Raw genomic sequence first — 18,740 nt, 5'->3', positions numbered from 1 at the left:
GTTTGTTTAGTGCTAGGACATGCAGCACTGAGATTTACTCAATACACAGAGAATGTATATGGTTTAAATTGTGTAGCTGACTACAATTAATGAAAAGCTAAAGAGAGTTAAAGGAAGTTAAGCTTAATATGTATGCAATATAAAAAATATTTTTTTTATTGGCTGTTATCTATAACATGGTGCTGAACTAATATTGTGTTTTGTGTCTTCTCAGTATTAGTTCTACAACTACTGTATTTCTACTGCTGTGTTTTCTTCTATTTCTTTATTTTCTCTAGTTAAATAATGAGAATTACAGAAGAGAAGCTGATGTTAGATTTGTGTGACTTTTCAGCTGTGTGAACTTTAATTGTAGTTGTTTGAGGAGATTTATGGATGAAATGTTTGATCAATTAAATAAATGCATCATTATCAGTTCACTGCTGCTATATTGTTGTCTTTTCATGGTCTCATAATGTTTCTTGTCTCCTGCTGTAACATTAGAATTTCCCCCATGGGATTAATAAAGTTTTATCTTAAAGGCAGATAACTCGATCCTGCAGTATTATTCAGTGTCAGTTACTGTAGCCTTCCTGTCAGCTCCAAGCAGTCTGACCATTCTCCTCTGACCTCTCTCACCAACAAGGCTTTATATTTGTTTGTGTAATCTATATAGAGTGGTGTGTGTGTGTGTTACTGCATGAGTGTTTTCATGGTGCTGCTGCTACATGATTGTCTTTGATAACTGCACAAATGATTACTTGTATAATAAAAGACAGTGAGAAATGAATGTACATTTAGATATTTTGCCTTTTTCCAACACTGTTACTCAGTGTGATATTCCGCAATATAAATGATTTTAATCCTAATAAAGTGAAGCATTATAGGTTTTACAGTGTCTTAATGTGAAATAAATAAATTATAGTAAGAAGGATATATTGAGTATGAACGTGTTCAGTTATGTGAAATGTAATTGTTGTAACAGTTTTTATTTGATTGTCCAATAGGAAGTTTCTCCTGTTATGATGGATCTGTTATGAGCCAATCAGAAAAGATTTGTGTAGGGAAGAGACTGGTGTGAGAATAATGTGCTCCAGAACTGTGTAGAGTGTTGAAAAGTGCTGAAATGAGTTAAAATAAGGATTTCTTTGAGAATATTTCCATGTATCCAGTTACTAAACCATAAGTAAAGACTTTAGACTCGTTGTTACGAGCGGACGTCATTAACTGGGACTCCAGGTCACTGGTGTTTAGTCAAGTAGCTTTTATTGTCATTTGAAGCACATACAGCTGGTACAGTACACAGTAACATGAAACAACGTTCCTCCAGGACCATGGTGCTACATAAAACACACAACTACAGGAGACAACACAGAACTAAGTTCACTACACAGACCTACACAGTACTACATAAAGTGCATGTGTGTAAACAGTGCAAGACAGTACAGTACAGTACAATAACTGACCAGGGACAGTGCAGCACTGACCACTACACAGTTTTGTAATGAATAAAGTGCAATAGTAAAATGCTGTGGATGTAAACACAATACACAGTTAACAGAAAAACAGATCATTGTGTTTTATTGTTGTAGCAGCAGTCTAAAAAGAAATGTGGGAAAATTGTAAAAGGAGTGTAATGACGTACAGTTCAGCAAGTGTGTGTGTGAAAACTGAAATTTAACTCACACTGCAGTAAATAAAAATGAATAAACAAACACCAATCCCTCTCTCTCACTGCTGCATGATTAAGGAGATCTGAAGAAAGAAACAATTACATATAGATTATTATAGATTATATACAGATTTCATAAATGTAAACAATAATAAAACACATAATAATGGCACATTCTGATCATCAAAGAGGTGAAGAGGCAAAGTGCACACACACCCAGAGAATCCACAGCCACTTTCAGGACAGTGGAGACTCCCAGCTGTCCTGAAACCAGGACAACCAAGTAATCACAAACTACAAGACATCATCACCTGCCTGTGATACTGACACCTCCTCCCAGATGTGCTGAACAGCTTCTGTGCTCGGTTTGAGGTGCAGAACAACGTAGCGGTGAAGAGGACTTCAGGCGGAGAACTTCACCTGCTCACTCAACAACAGCTCCATCAGCAAGAAAGTCCAGCAGTGCTTCTACTTCCTGTGGAGGCTGAGGAAAGCCCATCTCCCTCCCTACACCCTGACTGTGTTCTACAGAGGGACCACCGAGAGCTTCCTGAGCAGCTGCATCACTGCCTGGTTTGGGAACTGCACCGTCCCGGATCATAAGAACCAGCCAATAGTGAGGACAGCTGAGAGGATCATTGGAGTCTCTCTCCCCTCTATCAACAGCATTGTGACTGACCACACACACCCCTCACACACACTCTTCACCCTCCTACTGTATGGAAAGAGGTACAGAAGCATTCGGACCCTCACAACCAGACTGTGTAACAGTTTCTTTCCTCAAGCCATCAGACTCATTAACACCCAGAACTGAACTCTCCCTCTCTCTCTCTCTCTCTCTCTCTCTCCCTCACACACGTGGTTCTCCTGTTACTGGTTTATTTGAAGACTTTTCCTCAAATCCAGCGTGAAAACTAAACACAGTATTAACAACAAAACACAGGCAACGTGAGGAACAAAAGCAATGGCAGTTTACAGACATAAAATACAGACAAATAAACAAATACCTCGTTGGCTGCATGCTGTGAGAAAGGGAAATAGTCTTTAAATCTTCTTTATGATAGTTTAAGTCCTTTTTATGACTAGAATAAAGTTTATTTGCTAAAACCCTCCGGCTAAATCAGCATCTGCACGAGACCCCGAACCGAGGCTTCAAAATAAAAGTTCCTCAAAATACAACAAACAAAACAATCTATAAAAGGTACCAATAACAAACGCAGTTTAACTTCAATTACAAAAGTGGTTTTGCAAAAATGTAAATAAAATATATAAACAATATAAAGGCAGCAGATACACATCTATCCAACAGCTAGCTTTGTCCCATCATGGTAACTAGCTACCGTTAGCTAAACGCTGGTTTCAGTCAGAGTTAGCGTTAGGAGCTAACCGGGCATTACTTTAGAAAACTGCCATAGCAGAAGAAAATATTCCCAACTGTAACGGTGCCGTTAGCTCGTTTCTGCTTGATTTAACATGACCGTCATGTAGGACGGCTAACGTGCTAGCTAGCTAACCTGGCACCGACATTTGTAGCTAGCTAACATTAGCCCTAATGCTAGCTCGACGTGTTAGTTGCCTAGCGCTTAGTTATTTAGACAAAGCTTGTTCAGTCTCTTCTGCTAACGTTACAGTTGTGAGGATTTTCTTCTGCTGTGGCAGTTTTCAAAAGTAATGCCGGTGTTGTGTCCAACTCTGTTTGGGGATCTGTTTCCCCCTAGCCCCGCCCCCGGACATACTTTCTTCCAGAAGTCTACAATATAAAGCTAACACTAAGTACATTTATAATCGGAACTTAGTTGATCTTACCTTAAGTGTCTTCAACTATCTGGATGAGTTGTGACTTTTGTCTTGCTGTAACACGGTCCTGACAAGAGCAGAACATCACATGGACTACAAGCAGGAGACTCGAGCATGGAGGGGAACCACTGTCTGATCTGAACTGCGCATGCGCGAGGGACGGCCATATACGGTAATACTACTTGCACATTTTCATAGGAGGATGGCATTGACTGGTTGCTTCTTTCGATTCAGTTTATGAAAGTTTCAGGATCAATTTGCCAAAACATCAAACAACTTGTACAATACACAATAACAACAATATGAACATTATGCTATGACATTATGTCATGTATTGAGGGATCAGAGCTGTTCTGGTGGTACAAGGGGGACATACACAGTATTAGGCAGGTGGTTTTAATGTTGTGGCTGATCAGTGTACATATGTTCATTCTCTCTCTCTCTCTCTCTCTCTCTCTCTCTCTCTCTCTCTGTACGCTTAGTCTATCAGCAAACAGGAAGTGGTAAGGCTTTAACTCACACCACTGCTGTGTCAGTCAGTCAGTCATTAGAGGACAGGATGGAGCTCAGTCCACTCTCTGTGATGCTCTGTGAGTAAATGTTCTCTTTGTGTCTTCATTAGAGTGAGTGGTGGGGTATAAAGTTGTTCATCTGCAGTCTGAATGTCCTGAGTGATGAGCTTATTGTGTGATTAGGACATTGTGTGTACTTCAGCATGACTGTTCAGGTGGATCAGTGTCTCCATATCTGTTATGAGAAGGGTTTAGTTTCATGTGTAACTTCTCTCAGTTACTATGATAGCTAATGAGAGTAAATTAGTCTGTATTGTTGGAATCTGTACCTGGGGGTCGTCTTCTGGTGGTGTTTCCTGTATACAGAAAGGTTTTAACAAATTCATGTCAACATTAACTAGAAATTCTAAGTAAATGCCTTATAACCTACATTTCTATTTTTGTTACTATTATGGTCTGTGCAGGGAAACATCTCAGTACAGCAAGTTCACTCTAATACACATTAATACACAAAGAGCAGGGAAAGTGTTAGAGGCCTGTGTGCAGAGAGCAAATTTAGCTGCGAAGAAACGGATGTGTGAAAAAGGGAGGGGGTGAAGATGGACGTGTGAAAACAATAACTAGCTTTTTAACTGTTGATAATGTTGGTAAATTTAACTAAACATCGTTAACTCTTTTAAACCAAAAGTTGTCCAAACTGAAAAACAGAGAAACTCTCTCACAACCTACAGTAACATTTTTCTTAGTATTATGGTCTGTTCTGCAAGCATCTTAGTGCAATAAGTTCATTCTGATACACAATAACACCAACACAACTATTGTCTAGTTTTATTTACTTCTCTGTATCAAATCTATCAAATAATTATGCAGAAATAAACCCTTCTCATTAGCCTTGTACACTGACACACACAGAGGGCCGTGACAGTTTCAGAGAACTGAGAACAGAGACAATTTGGCATTTGTGGTTTAGGTTCTTTTTTTAATTCTGAGCTGTGTGATCAGCAGTGAAGAACGGGAGGAGTTGTGAAGCTGGATGTGTTAAAGTAATAACTGTCTTTTCAAGCTATTTGCACATTGCATGCATTCAATTTGTTGATGCAAAATTCTAGATCTATCTCCTGCATCATCCAGTAAACATCAAGATGCGTTAGACCAGATGTCCAGTTTTCAAATGCTCAGTTTGGGTGAGCTTGTGTCCACTCTGGGCTTGGATTCCTTTTCTCATCTGACAGGAGTGATCACCTGCTGTTGTGGTCTATCCGAATCAGTTACATTTTATTTGCATAGTGCTTTTAACAATGGAAATCATTTCAAAGCAACTTTACTGAATATAAGAAATGTACAACAAAAAGTTCAAGATTTAATATTAGATTTATATTTACATTTATTTGTATTTATCCCTAACAATCAAGCCTGAGGAAACTATGGCAATAAGTCGATATGTCTTTGGGAGTTCATTATAGATTTAACACCAACTCCTCCATGCCAGAGCTTTGAAATGCTCAATGATCGAGACACAGCATATGTAGTGTGTTATTTTTTGTTTTGATTAAGAAGTTGTTATCCTCTAAGTCCTCATGGGCTTGGCTAATTCAAGTCGCAACTTCATGAAGCGGAACACAACTGGAGGTGGCACAATCGCTAAATGCCTCGGGATGGGTAGAAAAAGAGCAGCAAGTGGAGAGGAATTAGCGTAGCTGCTGTCTATAATATTATCAAGCACTAGATGATGATGTGCATTTGATCAGATGTACTGGAGCACAAGGTTATGGGATGAATTATGTGCATGCCTGGCTAGAGAGATATGTCTTTAATCTACGTTTGAACTGGGAGACTGTGTCTGAGCCCTGAACACTGTCAGGAAGGCTATTCCAAAGTTTAGGAGCTAAATATGAAAATGCTCTACCACCTTTAGTGGACTTTGGTATTCTGGGAACTGCCAGAAATCCAGAGTTTTGTGATCTTAGAGAGCATGATGGATTGTAGCACTTCAGAAGACTGGTTAGATACATGGGAGCTAAACCATTTTGAGCCTTTTAAGTAAATAGCAAGTTGGTAATCTATTTTAAACTTGAGGTAGCCAGTGTAGGGATGATAAAATTTGGATTATATCATCATATTTTCCTGACCTGGTGAGAAAACGCGGCTGTAATTTGGATGAACTGTACACTGTGAGACTGTGAGAACAGTCACTGTGAGACTGACTAAGTGTACTGACCTCAGCTAAACTACAGGCAATCTTGGGTGGAGAGGTAAATTTGAAAATGTCCTGCAATGACTCCAGTCTATTGGCCTCATGCATGAGAGTGGTGTATAACTCGCTAAATGACCCCTGGTTGACTGGTTTAGCAAGGAGCACATGAATTGTGCATTGCTAGCAGGAAATGCTTGAGATGAAATGAGAACGATGCCAACTGGACAAATCAGCAGAGTTTACAGGCATCAAGCTTCAGTCTTTTTCAGCAGATTGGTGAGATCTGACCTTTCATCCAGTGACTGAACTTCTTACACACAGTCCACTTCATCAGCATGAACTCATAAACTATGAGCTTGAAATTTGGTTAAGGAATCTGACCACAGCGGAGTCAGTTGGAGACAAAATGAATATTCAGCATGAAAAGAATTCAGAACATAGCTACTAGCCAAATTATTAGGAACACTATTTATCACTTGAACATTATACTATTTCTATTACAGGGTATATTATTCTATTAGTATACAATTACTGTAATGTCCCCAAACCCATCCACATTCATGCTGTAAATTTTGGATTGTTCCACATCCCAAAGGTTGTGATCGGATTCAGGTCTGGTAACTGAGGAGGTCACCGAAATATCCTAAACTCACAGTCTTATTCATGGCACTTTGAGAGAACTTTGTGCTTTGTTATATGGTACAGTATAATGCTGTCATTATGTTAGTTGAATTAGCCATTATAAGTTGGTAAAATTTGTCCATAAATGGACCACACTTCAAACAATGCTTGACTGGTATTAGAGGATGAATTGAGTAAAAGAAAACACCAGCAGGAGCCTGAACTGTTCACATAAGACAGGTTGGTGTCATGGATACATGCTGTTGTCACTAAATTCTGATCATCTACATCATGGAAGAGAAACTGTGCTTCATCAGACAAGGCATGCTTTTTTTTCCATCAGCCGCTTAGACATGCTCATAGTGAACCATTACCATTGCAGTGCAGGTTTAAGATTTAAGGTTTAAGAACTAAATTAACTTGTAATTAACTGAGTTTTAAAAAAGTAAATAAATGATGCTATTAGTTTCAACTGCAGTGCTACAAAGGATTAAATACTATATTATAATTAATTATAGGAAATACAATATTACAGATTATGTATTAGGAAATGTCTCCTTCATGGTGCAGTTCAGGTGGGCAGGACTGTACCAAAAGAGGAGACAAACAGGGGAGTGGAACCACTTCTAAATGAGAAAATGGACCAGAATCTCTTACTCCAATAAAAGTGTACAGACCTTTAATGAAATTAAACTTTTCACACAAAACAGCCTGAACAATGAACAATTAAAAAGTAAAGAAATTAAACCCTGTCTCTTTTATCAATTTTATTAAGTGAACCACTGCTTTATCTTCATGAAAATAAAACCTCCACCAGTCTGATCACACTTCTCTATTCTCTCTTTCCACACTGCAAAAAAATGTAAGAAAATCACTCAAAAATAGAAGTGAGATACTTCCTTCCTCTCTCTCTCTCTCTCTCTCTCTCTCTCTCTTTAAGATCTAAGATTATTACAGTTAATAATAATAAGAATTGGTGCATATTTAGTTGCTTTGTGCAATAAAATAAAACAAACACCTTCATGAGCAGAATAGTGACGTTTTTCTAAATCATTGTTGTTTTTGTTTATTTATTATTTAAAGAGTTAAAATGTATTTCTTACAGATAGTAGTTTAGATTTCCTGTATAAGATTTAATCTTGTGGGTTCTGTGTGTCTAAAATGTTCTGTTTTCATTAATAGACTGAATATTTTCCATATTTACATCATGTTCTGTTTCTGTTCCCTTTTCAGTGCTGATTTCACTTATACCAGTGTCCCAGGCTCAAGGTGATTTATATATAGTTTATACTTTATATTGTCTGCAGATTTGATTTGTTTTGATGCTGAGAAGTTTGTGCACAATTTATTCATTTGTTCCTTATTTATTAATGCAGTTTTTATAGCTGTAATCAGAGGATGGCTGCAACATCAGATTTGAATAAATAGTTTTACACTCAAATAGGTTCAAGCTGCTTAAAAGTCTTAACATATTAAATATAAAACAGCACAAGTTTAATTACATTACTAAATAAAATGCTCCATGATGCCCCTGATTTCTTAATATTAAGCTGGTTACACATATCAGTATCAACAAGTAACAAAAACATGTACTCATACTCACTCTAAACATAATATTAGTAGTGTAGACTTGGGAATGACTTTATGTAAGGTTTATTAACAACAGAATGTTTTATAGGGAGTCCTAAAGCTGTGGTGTCCATAAAGCCTGATACACATGTGTTCATTGGAGAGACTGTTACTCTCAGATGTGACATACAGGGAGGAGGAGACACTCAGTGGACGTACAGCTGGATGAAAAATAATTACGGACTCTATATAGATGGAAGTAAGAGAGCCTACGCAATGCAGGAGTTCATAATCTGGTCTGTTGAAGACTCTGACAGTGGTACCTACACCTGCACAGGACACGGAAGATACTCTCAGATCAGTGGTTCTGTTACACTGACTGTATCAGGTGAGTCTGTGGGTGTTTTTATTTCTTATTTAATGTTAACATTATTTTTTAGGGTTCAGATTTTGAGCTGTCAGTAACTGAGTCCCTGTTTCTTTAATGTTGACTTTCACTTCCCTGTCTAGTAGACACCAATTTCTTTCACAAGAATCATCATGTCTCTTTTCAGTAGCATCTGGGTTTTATAGTAAGTTTACAGTATAATTGTGGTGAGTCAGTCTGATTAATGGAACACAGTGAACATTAAGAAAGAAGGCAGTAAATCTCACCTTGTGTTGGTTCTGTCATTATCTGATTTATTATAAGATAATTTGAGGCATCAGCATCATCCACATCAGTCTCTGTCTCATCACCTGAGGTAGAAATCCCTCACAGCATTTAAATACGAGTCTCATTATCTTCTCTTCACTTGACTGATGTCTGTTCACACAAACACTGCTGGGGAAATAATCCCTGATTCACTTCTGTTCTGTTGGCTATATTTCTAGTTAGTAATGTCTGTATTCAGTCATTTAAATATTTTATAACTGAATCTGCTGTCATCTGTATAAAATGTGTGAGCACTCCTCCCTGTTTTAATGAGGAACTGATGCACAGGAGCATCACAAACATTTTGATCACCGTTATCTGACTACAAACTGAATTCATTAGGGCTATGTCTGTTTCTATGTAACTGTCCAAAATTTGTATCAAATATTTAAAAAGCAGACTTAGCTGGAGAGATTCTAGATGTCTTCAGACCTGTCTTTTTCTGCTGTGTTTGATGAAATGGCTCTGTACACAACAAGGCAAGACTAGAAAGTATTCTTTTAGAAATGAGAAATGTCAAAGCACATTACTCGAAGAAAAAAAAAAGAATTTCTTTGTCACAACCTGATAGTTGATCATGTTTGGCTGTTTTCTGGAATCCATTTGTAAAAACTTCAAATGAATCTTTCTATTCAGCCTCACATATGTTCATTAACTAGCATATTTATAGAAATACTTACATTTAAAAAAAAAAAACAAGTCAGATTGAACAATAAACCTTCCAATATTTGAGCTGTCTTGTGTAGTGACCCTCTAAAGGGAGATAAATAACAAACTCTCAGCTGTGTGTCTCTTCTGTGTCTTTAAGGCAAATAAAAACGTTCTCTATCAAGGCTTTACAGTATGAAGACATGTTTTTGTTCATTTTTAAGAAAATTCAGACATGTTCAGATGTTGGTGAAGGATTTGTACAGGATCCATAAAATAACAATCTAAAATCAGTAAATACAGTGTTTCTATACTTCAATCTAATTATGAATTCTGTAACATAGAAAATAAACTGAATACCAGCCGTGTAAGAAAACATCCAACTGTAACATCTTGTATGAAATGTTATATATAAATGTTTGTTTTAGACACAAAGCATCTGTTAGACACAGTGAATCTACTGCTTATGGTGTAAAGTGAAAAGCAGCTCTGACTCCTTCATCATTTCATACCAACAGTAAAACCCAAACCGACTGTGAGAGTGAATCCTCAGAGCTCCGTCTACACTGGAGACACCGTCACTCTGAGCTGTGAGCTGCAGTCGACTGGATGGGAGTTTCAGTGGTACAAAAATAATCAGTCCCAGAATCTGTACAGTGAAGAAGAGAACACACTTAAAGTGACAGTTGATAATGCAGGAGAAACAGAGTACAAGTGTCGAGCACGCAGGAGAAACTATTACTACTATAATGATCACTACTACGACTACTACGACACAGAGTACAGTGATCCTGTCAAGATTACAGTGAGAGGTATGTCATGATTTTCTCCTCTTTTCATCACAGGTTTGTTAGAAGGGGTAAGAGGGGTAAGCTTAATTATATAGCAACTTATTGGTATTCTGAAATGTTAAAAATAATTGTGAAATTATTATTATAATTATTATTATAAACACACACACTATAACTTTATGTATTCTGACATGTACAAATCTTCAGGACAGGTGGTTCAGGTAGTTTTGCTGTAACATAAACTACATTTTTTATATTTATTAATTAAAAGAGTGATTAAAAATAGAGTTTGGTGAGAAAACATCTGTAAAAAGAGTGACTGGTGTGAAAATGACTTATAATGTAAGTAAGGACATTCACAGATATTTGGGACACGTCCCCACCAGACCACCAGAAGACAACACGGCACATATATCTTGTCTTATTCTTTACGCTACCATGTGGGGTTTTGTTCATGTCTTGTCTCCGCCCCTGTCCTGTCATTGGTTGTTGTTCTAACGTATCTAGATTATACTCACGTTTTCAGTTTCACCCTTGATTTGTCTGTGTATTTAAGCCCATTTGTTTTACCACATCTTTCTCTTGCAATTGTTGTTGTCCCTGTGTGTTTATTCCACCTCAGCTTTAATATAGAGTTTGTTTTTGATTCATTTCTGTGTCACAGTTTTATAGTTTCTTTTTTTCTGTGTAAATAAATTAATTTCTACACTTGTATCTGCCACCAGCCCCATAATGTGACAAGAACAGGAACTAACTTGTTTTGTAGACATTCCACAACAGTAAATGTAACTAGATATGGATGAAAAGTACAGTGTGTCATTCATTAATGAATTATATTGTAATCATTGACACATGCTGTTATAGGAAAATAATCTGTACTTCAGGGTGGAAACAGTAACTCAGCTTTTTAACACAGGCACATCACTCAGTATTTATTATATTATTTAGTTGATTATGTCATTTTTTCCTCTATTTTGATCACAGGTTTGTTAGAAGGGTTAAGAAATAAATGTTGCTTAATTATATTGTAATTCTGTGTGATTTCTTTTTATTGTTATAAATAATATAATAATCTGGAACTACATACTGTATGTTTAAAAGTATTTCTCATGTGTTGATGTTGAGATCCAATACAAAAGTTTAAAAACATTTTATTTAACAAAATAAAGTATAGAGGTAAAGCTATAAGTTTATGTTTTCTGACATATAAAAGTCTTCAGGATGGAGGAGTTTATGTTTTGCAGTTTTGCTGTAACATGACAAGCTGTGTTTTTTGTTTTTATATTTATTTATTTTAAAAAAGCGAGTAAAACAAGAGACTTGGGAGGAAAAGACTTATAGTCACAGATATTTGGGACACGTCCCCACCAGACCATTAGAGAACAACCCTGCAGATATATTTTGATCTGTTTCTGTTGTGTTTTTGTTTTCTTTGTTCTGTTGGTTTTGTCATTTTCTCATACATGTCTTGTCTCCGCCCCTGTCCTGTCATTGGTTGTTGTTCTTATGTATCTGGATTATACTCACCTGTTTTCAGTTTCACCCTTGATTCTCTGATCTAGTGTTTGTGAAAGTAAGATCAGATTAATGCAGCATTTATTTATTCATATGTATAAGGTAATTAAATTGTTCGTAGAGGATTATTGTCATGATTTTCCTTGTGTCCCCCTGTATTTTGTGATGTCTCCACCTCTTGTCATTAGGTAATTCTCCTGGGTAACATACAGGACTCAGGAGATGGTTGAGGATCTTTGTGCAGGAGGATTTTATTTTAAAAGTCAGAGCAGGTGAACATTGTGGATGTAACCAAGTACAGTTACATTATACAGAGTGAACAGGAAATGTCTTCTAAACAGATACAGATATAAATAGGAGTGTTCTTTTTTTTTTTTTTTTGAGAAGACAGGAATATGAAAACTTCATGTTCAAATTCAAAATACAGATACAGAAATGTCTATTTACACCTAAAGAACACCCTAAAGCACTGTACAAGCATCATGTATAAGACCATGTGCTGGAATAATTTACTTACCAATAAGAGCATGACATGCAGACAGTGTGATAGAGCCAGACTAATACTCAGGTGACAGTGACATCTGGTGGTGAGGAGGCTTAATGTTCCCCTCTCTAAAATTAGTTGTAATTTTTTCAGTTTTTTTTTTTTTTTTTATAAAAATTACAATAAACTGTAGTACTAGTAGCAGATAACTGTGAAAGATAAAATATTTCTATAATATCTCTGCTCATAATTCCTGTGCCTCAAAGCAGACTCACAAGGGTTGAATGCAAACAGGGCATTGTAAATAAAAATTAAAGATAAAAATACACACTGAATAAGAAACAGCTACACAAAAAAGTCTGTGGACTGAGAATGTGGGAGTGCTGATGGTTAATGGAAGTTGGAGTCTGTTGCAGCCATGAACTGAGGCCGTGATGTTACACTCTGTGACATCCTGTTAATCCTGCAAGCAAAATACCTGTAAATATATTTATAGTATAAAATAATTCATGATCCAGTTGTCACGGATCTGCGGGACTCTGTGACGTCACTACGCCCTAGTCACCTGAATGCCGCCGCCGCACCTGCTGGCAATTAGCCAGAATTTGTATTTTAAGGCCAAACTCGCCAGAATCAGCGGCGAGTATTAGCGTCTGTTTTCGAGTGTCACGTTATGCTTGATGCCAGCCTTTTTTCCTGCTTGTCTAAGTTTTGGTATTAGACGTGATTTCCTGAGTTGATTCCTTTGCCTTCAAGGACGTTTTTGTGTTCTGGCCACAAATAAATCTCCCTTTGAGTGCATACCTGACCCGTCTGGTTCCTTCCCCAGCTAACTAAGACAGAATACTCGCCCCAAACTGTAAGAAAGCAGTGGCCACTTACCTGGAGAATGTCAGTCCCACACGCCGGCGCACCTTCCCCACCGGACCCGCAGCCACCACAAGCTGGAACGCCACCTGCTCCCAACCCTTTCAGGGAATTGGCCATCTCGCTGCAGGAGACCATACAGGCCGCTGCGGCTCCTCCGGCTTGTCCCGTGGCCAAACCGGCGTTATATTCAGGGGAAGCATCGGAGTCTGCCGGATTCCTTATGCAGTGTCAGCTCTATTTCGAGGTGGTCCCTCAGCAGTTCTCCACTGACGGTGCAAAGATTGTGTTTATGCTCTCCTTACTTTCAGGGGGGGCTCGACGCTGGGCGGAGGCGTTATGGACATCTGAGAGTTCCACCCTTGCCTCCCTGGACAGCTTCAAGTCGCAATTCAAGGCAGTCTTCGGCGCGAGCGCGTCCGCCGCTTCGGTCCACAACGAGCTGTTTTCCCTGCGACAGGACAAGAGGACTGTCCGGGAGTATACGCTACGTTTCCGCTTGCTCGCGGCGTCTAGTGGGTGGAACGACACGGCGCTACTCGCGGCTTACCGGCGAGGCTTACGGCCCGAGGTCCGACGGCAGATGGCCATTTATAATGACTCCGCCAGCCTTGAAGCCTTCATGCTGAAGGCACAGAGTGTGGCACGACATCTCACCGCGGTCAGTGCTGAGGGACGCTATATGTCTGACACCTCACCCCAAGAGGACATTCTCTCATCGGAGCCTATGCAGATGGATGAATACCACCTCTCCACCAGCGAACGGCAACGCCGTGTTCTGCGTGGACTCTGCCTCTACTGCGGGGAGGCCGGGCATTCCATCCCTACCTGTCCGGTTCGGTCCCATCGCCCAGTGGTGAGTACTATCCAAATGAACTCCTTAATGTTTAACCCCCGGTACTATGAGGCTACCCTGATTTCTGATTCTCGCCCTTATCCAGTGCAAGTACTTTTCGACTCCGGGGCCTCGGGAAACTTTATCTCCTCCCAGGTTCTGGCGGCCTGCCATATACCCCGACAGCCGAGTCCCAGGCATTACCAGATCACCATTATCCAAGGAAAGCCGCTGGGTCAGGGACTGGTGAAGTGGATCTCGCCCGAACTCATTCTCCGTATCGGGATGCTGCATGAAGAGACCTTGCCATTCCTGGTGCTGGAGGATTCTCGGGTGGATATCGTGCTGGGACGCCCCTGGCTGGCTCTTCACCAACCAAACATCCGGTGGAGCGAAGGGAGCATCGACCAGTGGAGCAGCTAATGTCTACGGGCCTGTCTACGTGGCCTTCCAGTCACTAGACCTATGGAACTAGCCCTGGGATCGACCTCCATAGAGAGCCCCCAAAGCTGCCCTTCAGTGGATATCCCAACTGAATACCAGCACTTCAGGGACGTCTTCTGTAAGACCGCCGCCACTAAGCTACCTCCGCACCGGCCATGGGATTGCGCGATAGAGCTCCAGCCTGATGCCAAAATGCCCAAAGGACACATCTACCCTCTGTCTGTCCCGGAACATAAAGCGATGGAGGAGTACATTCAGGAAGCGTTACACCAAGGGTTTATACTCCCGTCTACCTCCCCGGCGGCGTCCAGTTTTTTCTTCGTGGCTAAGAAGGATGGGGGACTACGGCCCTGCATCGATTACAGGAAACTAAACGCCCAAACGGTGAAGTTCGCCTACCCCTTACCTCTGGTCCCTGCGGCACTTGAAGAACTTCGAGGATCATGCATCTTCACCAAGCTTGATCTCCGGAGCGCGTATAACCTGATCTGAAGGTTCACTACTTCGTAGTGGTGTACATAGATGACATCCTAATTTATTCCCCAAACCACGCTACACACATCCATCATGTCCGGCAGGTGCTCGCTCGTCTTCGACAACACCACCTCTTCCTTAAATTGGAGAAATGCGAATTTCATCAGCTCTCAATACATTTCCTGGGATATGTTATATCCGCCAACGGCATTCGGATGGATCAAGCCAAAGTACAAGCCGTGAGGGAGTGGCCAAAGCCGCAAACGGTCAAAGAATTACAACGCTTTCTGGGGTTCGCAAACTTTTACCGTCGCTTCGTGGCAGGTTACAGCCAGCACGCTGCCCCGCTTACTTCTCTTCTTCGAAACAGTCCTAAGAAACTTGACTGGACCGCCGAAGCCGGAGACGCCTTCCAAGATCTGAAAGCCGCTTTCTGTTCCGCACCCACCTTAACACACCCCGATCCCACTTACCCGTTCATAGTAGAGGTAGACGCCTCCCCCGTGGGGGTCGGAGCAGTGTTATTTCAGCACGGGGGCGACCCCGCGGTACTCCGTCCATGCGCTTTCTTCTCAAAGAAGTTATCCCTGGCGGAGCAAAATTACGATATTGGGAATCGTGAACTACTGGCAATCAAATTAGCCCTAGAGGAATGGCGGCACTGGCTCGAGGGTGCTAAACATCCGTTTGAAGTGATGACTGATCATAAAAACCTCCAATACCTCCGAGAAGCCAAGCGATTAAATCCGCGTGTTGGGCTCTCTTCTTCACAAGGTTTCAATTTATGGTTACCTACCGCCCGGGGCATAAAAACGTCAAAGCAGATGCTCTGTCACGTGTCCACACCCCAGAGCAGAAATTAGAAGAATCAGAGCCCATATTACCGCCTGAGCTCTTCGTCAGTCCCATTCTATGGTCCCTTGATGACGAGATCCATGCCGCCACCTCGGAGGAACCTGCTCCGCCGGGAAGCCCGGAGGGGAAAATTTATGTGCCCACATCCTGTCGTTTACGCTTGCTGGACTCGTTGCACTCCTCTCCGGGCTCTGGGCATCCGGGCAGACAGAGAACCCTCTCACTTCTGAGAAACAGGTATTGGTGGCCGAACATGGCGCGAGAAGTTGCACGTTTTGAGAAGGGATGCTCGGTCTGTGCCGTCATATGCACGCCACGCCGGCTGCCAGAGGGCAAGCTCATTCCACTCCCGATTCCTCATCAGCCCTGGTCCCATCTGGGAGTCGATTTCGTCGCCGACTTGCCCTCATCCGAAAATTACACCACTATTCTCGTCGTGGTAGACCGGTTCTCTAAGGCGTGTAAACTTATCCCGCTCCGAGGGAAGGCTGAAGCTCTCTTCCATCACATCTTCCGAAATTTTGGCATTCCAGAGGACATCGTATCAGACAGGGGACCCCAATTTACATCCAAGGTATGGCGAAGTTTCTTTAAGAAATTAAATGTATCAATCAGTCTACCTTCTGGTTATCATCCCCAGACAAACGGCCAGACCGAGCGCAAGGTCCAGGAGATCGGACGCTACCTGCGTGCCTACTGCCGAGATCACCAGAATACTTGGAGCCAATACCTGCCCTGGGCCGAGTACGCACAGAATTCACTTCGCCAGGACACTACAGGACTCACTCCGTTCCAGTGCGTGCTCGGTTACCAGCCACCTCTGTTCCCGTGGTCTGGAGAACCTTCAGAAATCCCCGCCATAGACTACTGGTTCAGAGAGAGTGAGAGGGTTTGGGAATCGGCACACACTCATCTGCACCGCGCCGTAAGCCGGCACAAACATCAGGCCGATACCCGCAGGCGGGAAGCACCACTATACCAGGCGGGAGACAAGGCTTTCTGGCTTTCTACACGCGATCTGCAGCTCAAACTTCCCTGTAGAAAGCTGAGCCCCCGATACATCGGACCTTTTACCATCCGACGCGCCATAAATGAAGTGACATTTGAACTGGACCTGCCGGCACAATATCGGATCTCATCCTCTTTTCATGCATCACTTCTAAAACCCTATATTGACCCCATTCTCCCTTCCTCCACAGAGACGGCCGAATCGCAGCGACCAGAGGTGGTCGCAGACGACACAGTCTACCAGGTCCGGGAAATCCTCAACTCACGACGACTGGGCAGCCGACTCCAATACCTAGTCGACTGGGAAGGATACGGTCCGGAGGAGAGGTCGTGGGTGAATCGTGAAGACATCCTTGATCCCACGCTCCTCTCCGAATTCCATCAACGTCGACCGGACCGGCCCGCTCCCAGAGGCCGGGGGCGACCCCGTCGTCGAATCCGGACGTCTGGAGATGCCCGTGGGGAGGGGGGTAATGTCACGGATCTGCGGGACTCTGTGACGTCACCACGCCCTAGTCACCTGAATGCCGCCGCCGCACCTGCTGGCAATTAGCCAGAATTTGTATTTAAAGGCCAAACTCGCCAGAATCAGCGGCGAGTATTAGCGTCTGTTTTCGAGTGTCACGTTATGCTTGATGCCAGCCTTTTTTCCTGCTTGTCTAAGTTTTGGTATTAGACGTGATTTCCTGAGTTGATTCCTTTGCCTTCAAGGACGTTTTTGTGTTCTGGCCACAAATAAATCTCCCTTTGAGTGCATACCTGACCCATCTGGTTCCTTCCCCAGCTAACTAAGACACCAGTACACTGTCTCATTTCGCTGTTCTCACTTCCTAATCATTTACAGTACAGTCCTGTAAAAATAATAGTTTTTACTGCAAAATAAATACCACAAGTTTACAGAATTTTACAGTCATTTTCTAGTGATCTGCCTCCTTATATTCTTCATTTCCTCTCTCCTTTTGTTCTTATTTGCATGGCTCTTTTCTGTGTTTAAGGTGAATCTCCTCCAGTCTCTCTGATCATCAATCCCAGCAGAACTCAACACTTTACTAATGACTCTCTCTCACTGAGCTGTGAGGACCAGAGTAACTCTACTGGATGGACAGTGAGACGATACACACACAGTAAGAGAGTGTTAGATTGTTCACACTGGGGATCAGTTACAGGATCTACATGTAACATCAGCTCCCTCTCCACATCCTACACTGGAGTTTACTGGTGTGAGTCTGAATCTGGAGAAAACAGTAATCCTGTCAACATCACAGTGCATGGTGAGTCTTCATGTAGTGTGTTTAATGTTAAAGGAAAAGAAAAATGTTCTGAGAATGAGTACATGTATGCTAGTAGTAGATACTAGTTTTTAAATAAATATGAAATTGAATCAATATCCAATATTCATATATATCTGTACTGATGCAAACATAATTTAGTTGAATATTTTCTCATGAGCTAGTGTAGGCAGTTTTCTGCAGACTCCACAGGTTTAGAGGGTTTTAAGTTATATGCAGATAAATTAGAGAACTTTTATTTATTGTCTACAGACACATCATAGTGTGTGGATTTCCTTGTTTGTGATTTTCTGTGTTCTAGATGGTGATGTGATCCTGGAGAGTCCTGTCCATCCTGTGACTGAGGGACATCCTCTGACTCTACGCTGTTTATATCACAACCCAAATCCCTCAAACCTCCGAGCTGATTTCTATAAAGATGGATCAGTTCTCCAGAACCAGACTACAGGAGAGATGATCATCCAAAATGTCTCAAATTCAGATGAAGGTTTC

The 18,740-nt window shown here is 41.3% G+C and overlaps 1 protein-coding gene across 1 annotated transcript; it reads left to right on the top strand.

The window, feature by feature from the left end:
- Positions 1 to 4,007: 4,007 nt before the first annotated feature.
- LOC131356742 (uncharacterized) lies at positions 4,008 to 18,073 on the top strand. Its single transcript, XM_058395932.1, has 5 exons — positions 4,008 to 4,038; positions 8,009 to 8,044; positions 8,454 to 8,732; positions 10,205 to 10,498; positions 17,151 to 18,073. The coding sequence occupies exons 1-5, from the start codon at positions 4,008 to 4,010 to the stop codon at positions 17,510 to 17,512; spliced, it is 1,002 nt and encodes a 333-aa protein (XP_058251915.1). The 3' UTR covers positions 17,513 to 18,073.
- Positions 18,074 to 18,740: the final 667 nt, after the last annotated feature.

The sequence above is a fragment of the Hemibagrus wyckioides genome, linkage group LG07, assembly GCF_019097595.1.
Source record: "Hemibagrus wyckioides isolate EC202008001 linkage group LG07, SWU_Hwy_1.0, whole genome shotgun sequence".
Classification (NCBI taxonomy): domain Eukaryota; kingdom Metazoa; phylum Chordata; class Actinopteri; order Siluriformes; family Bagridae; genus Hemibagrus; species Hemibagrus wyckioides.
Note: the sequence above shows the minus strand (reverse complement) of the source record. Positions and strands in the feature narration are given on the sequence as shown.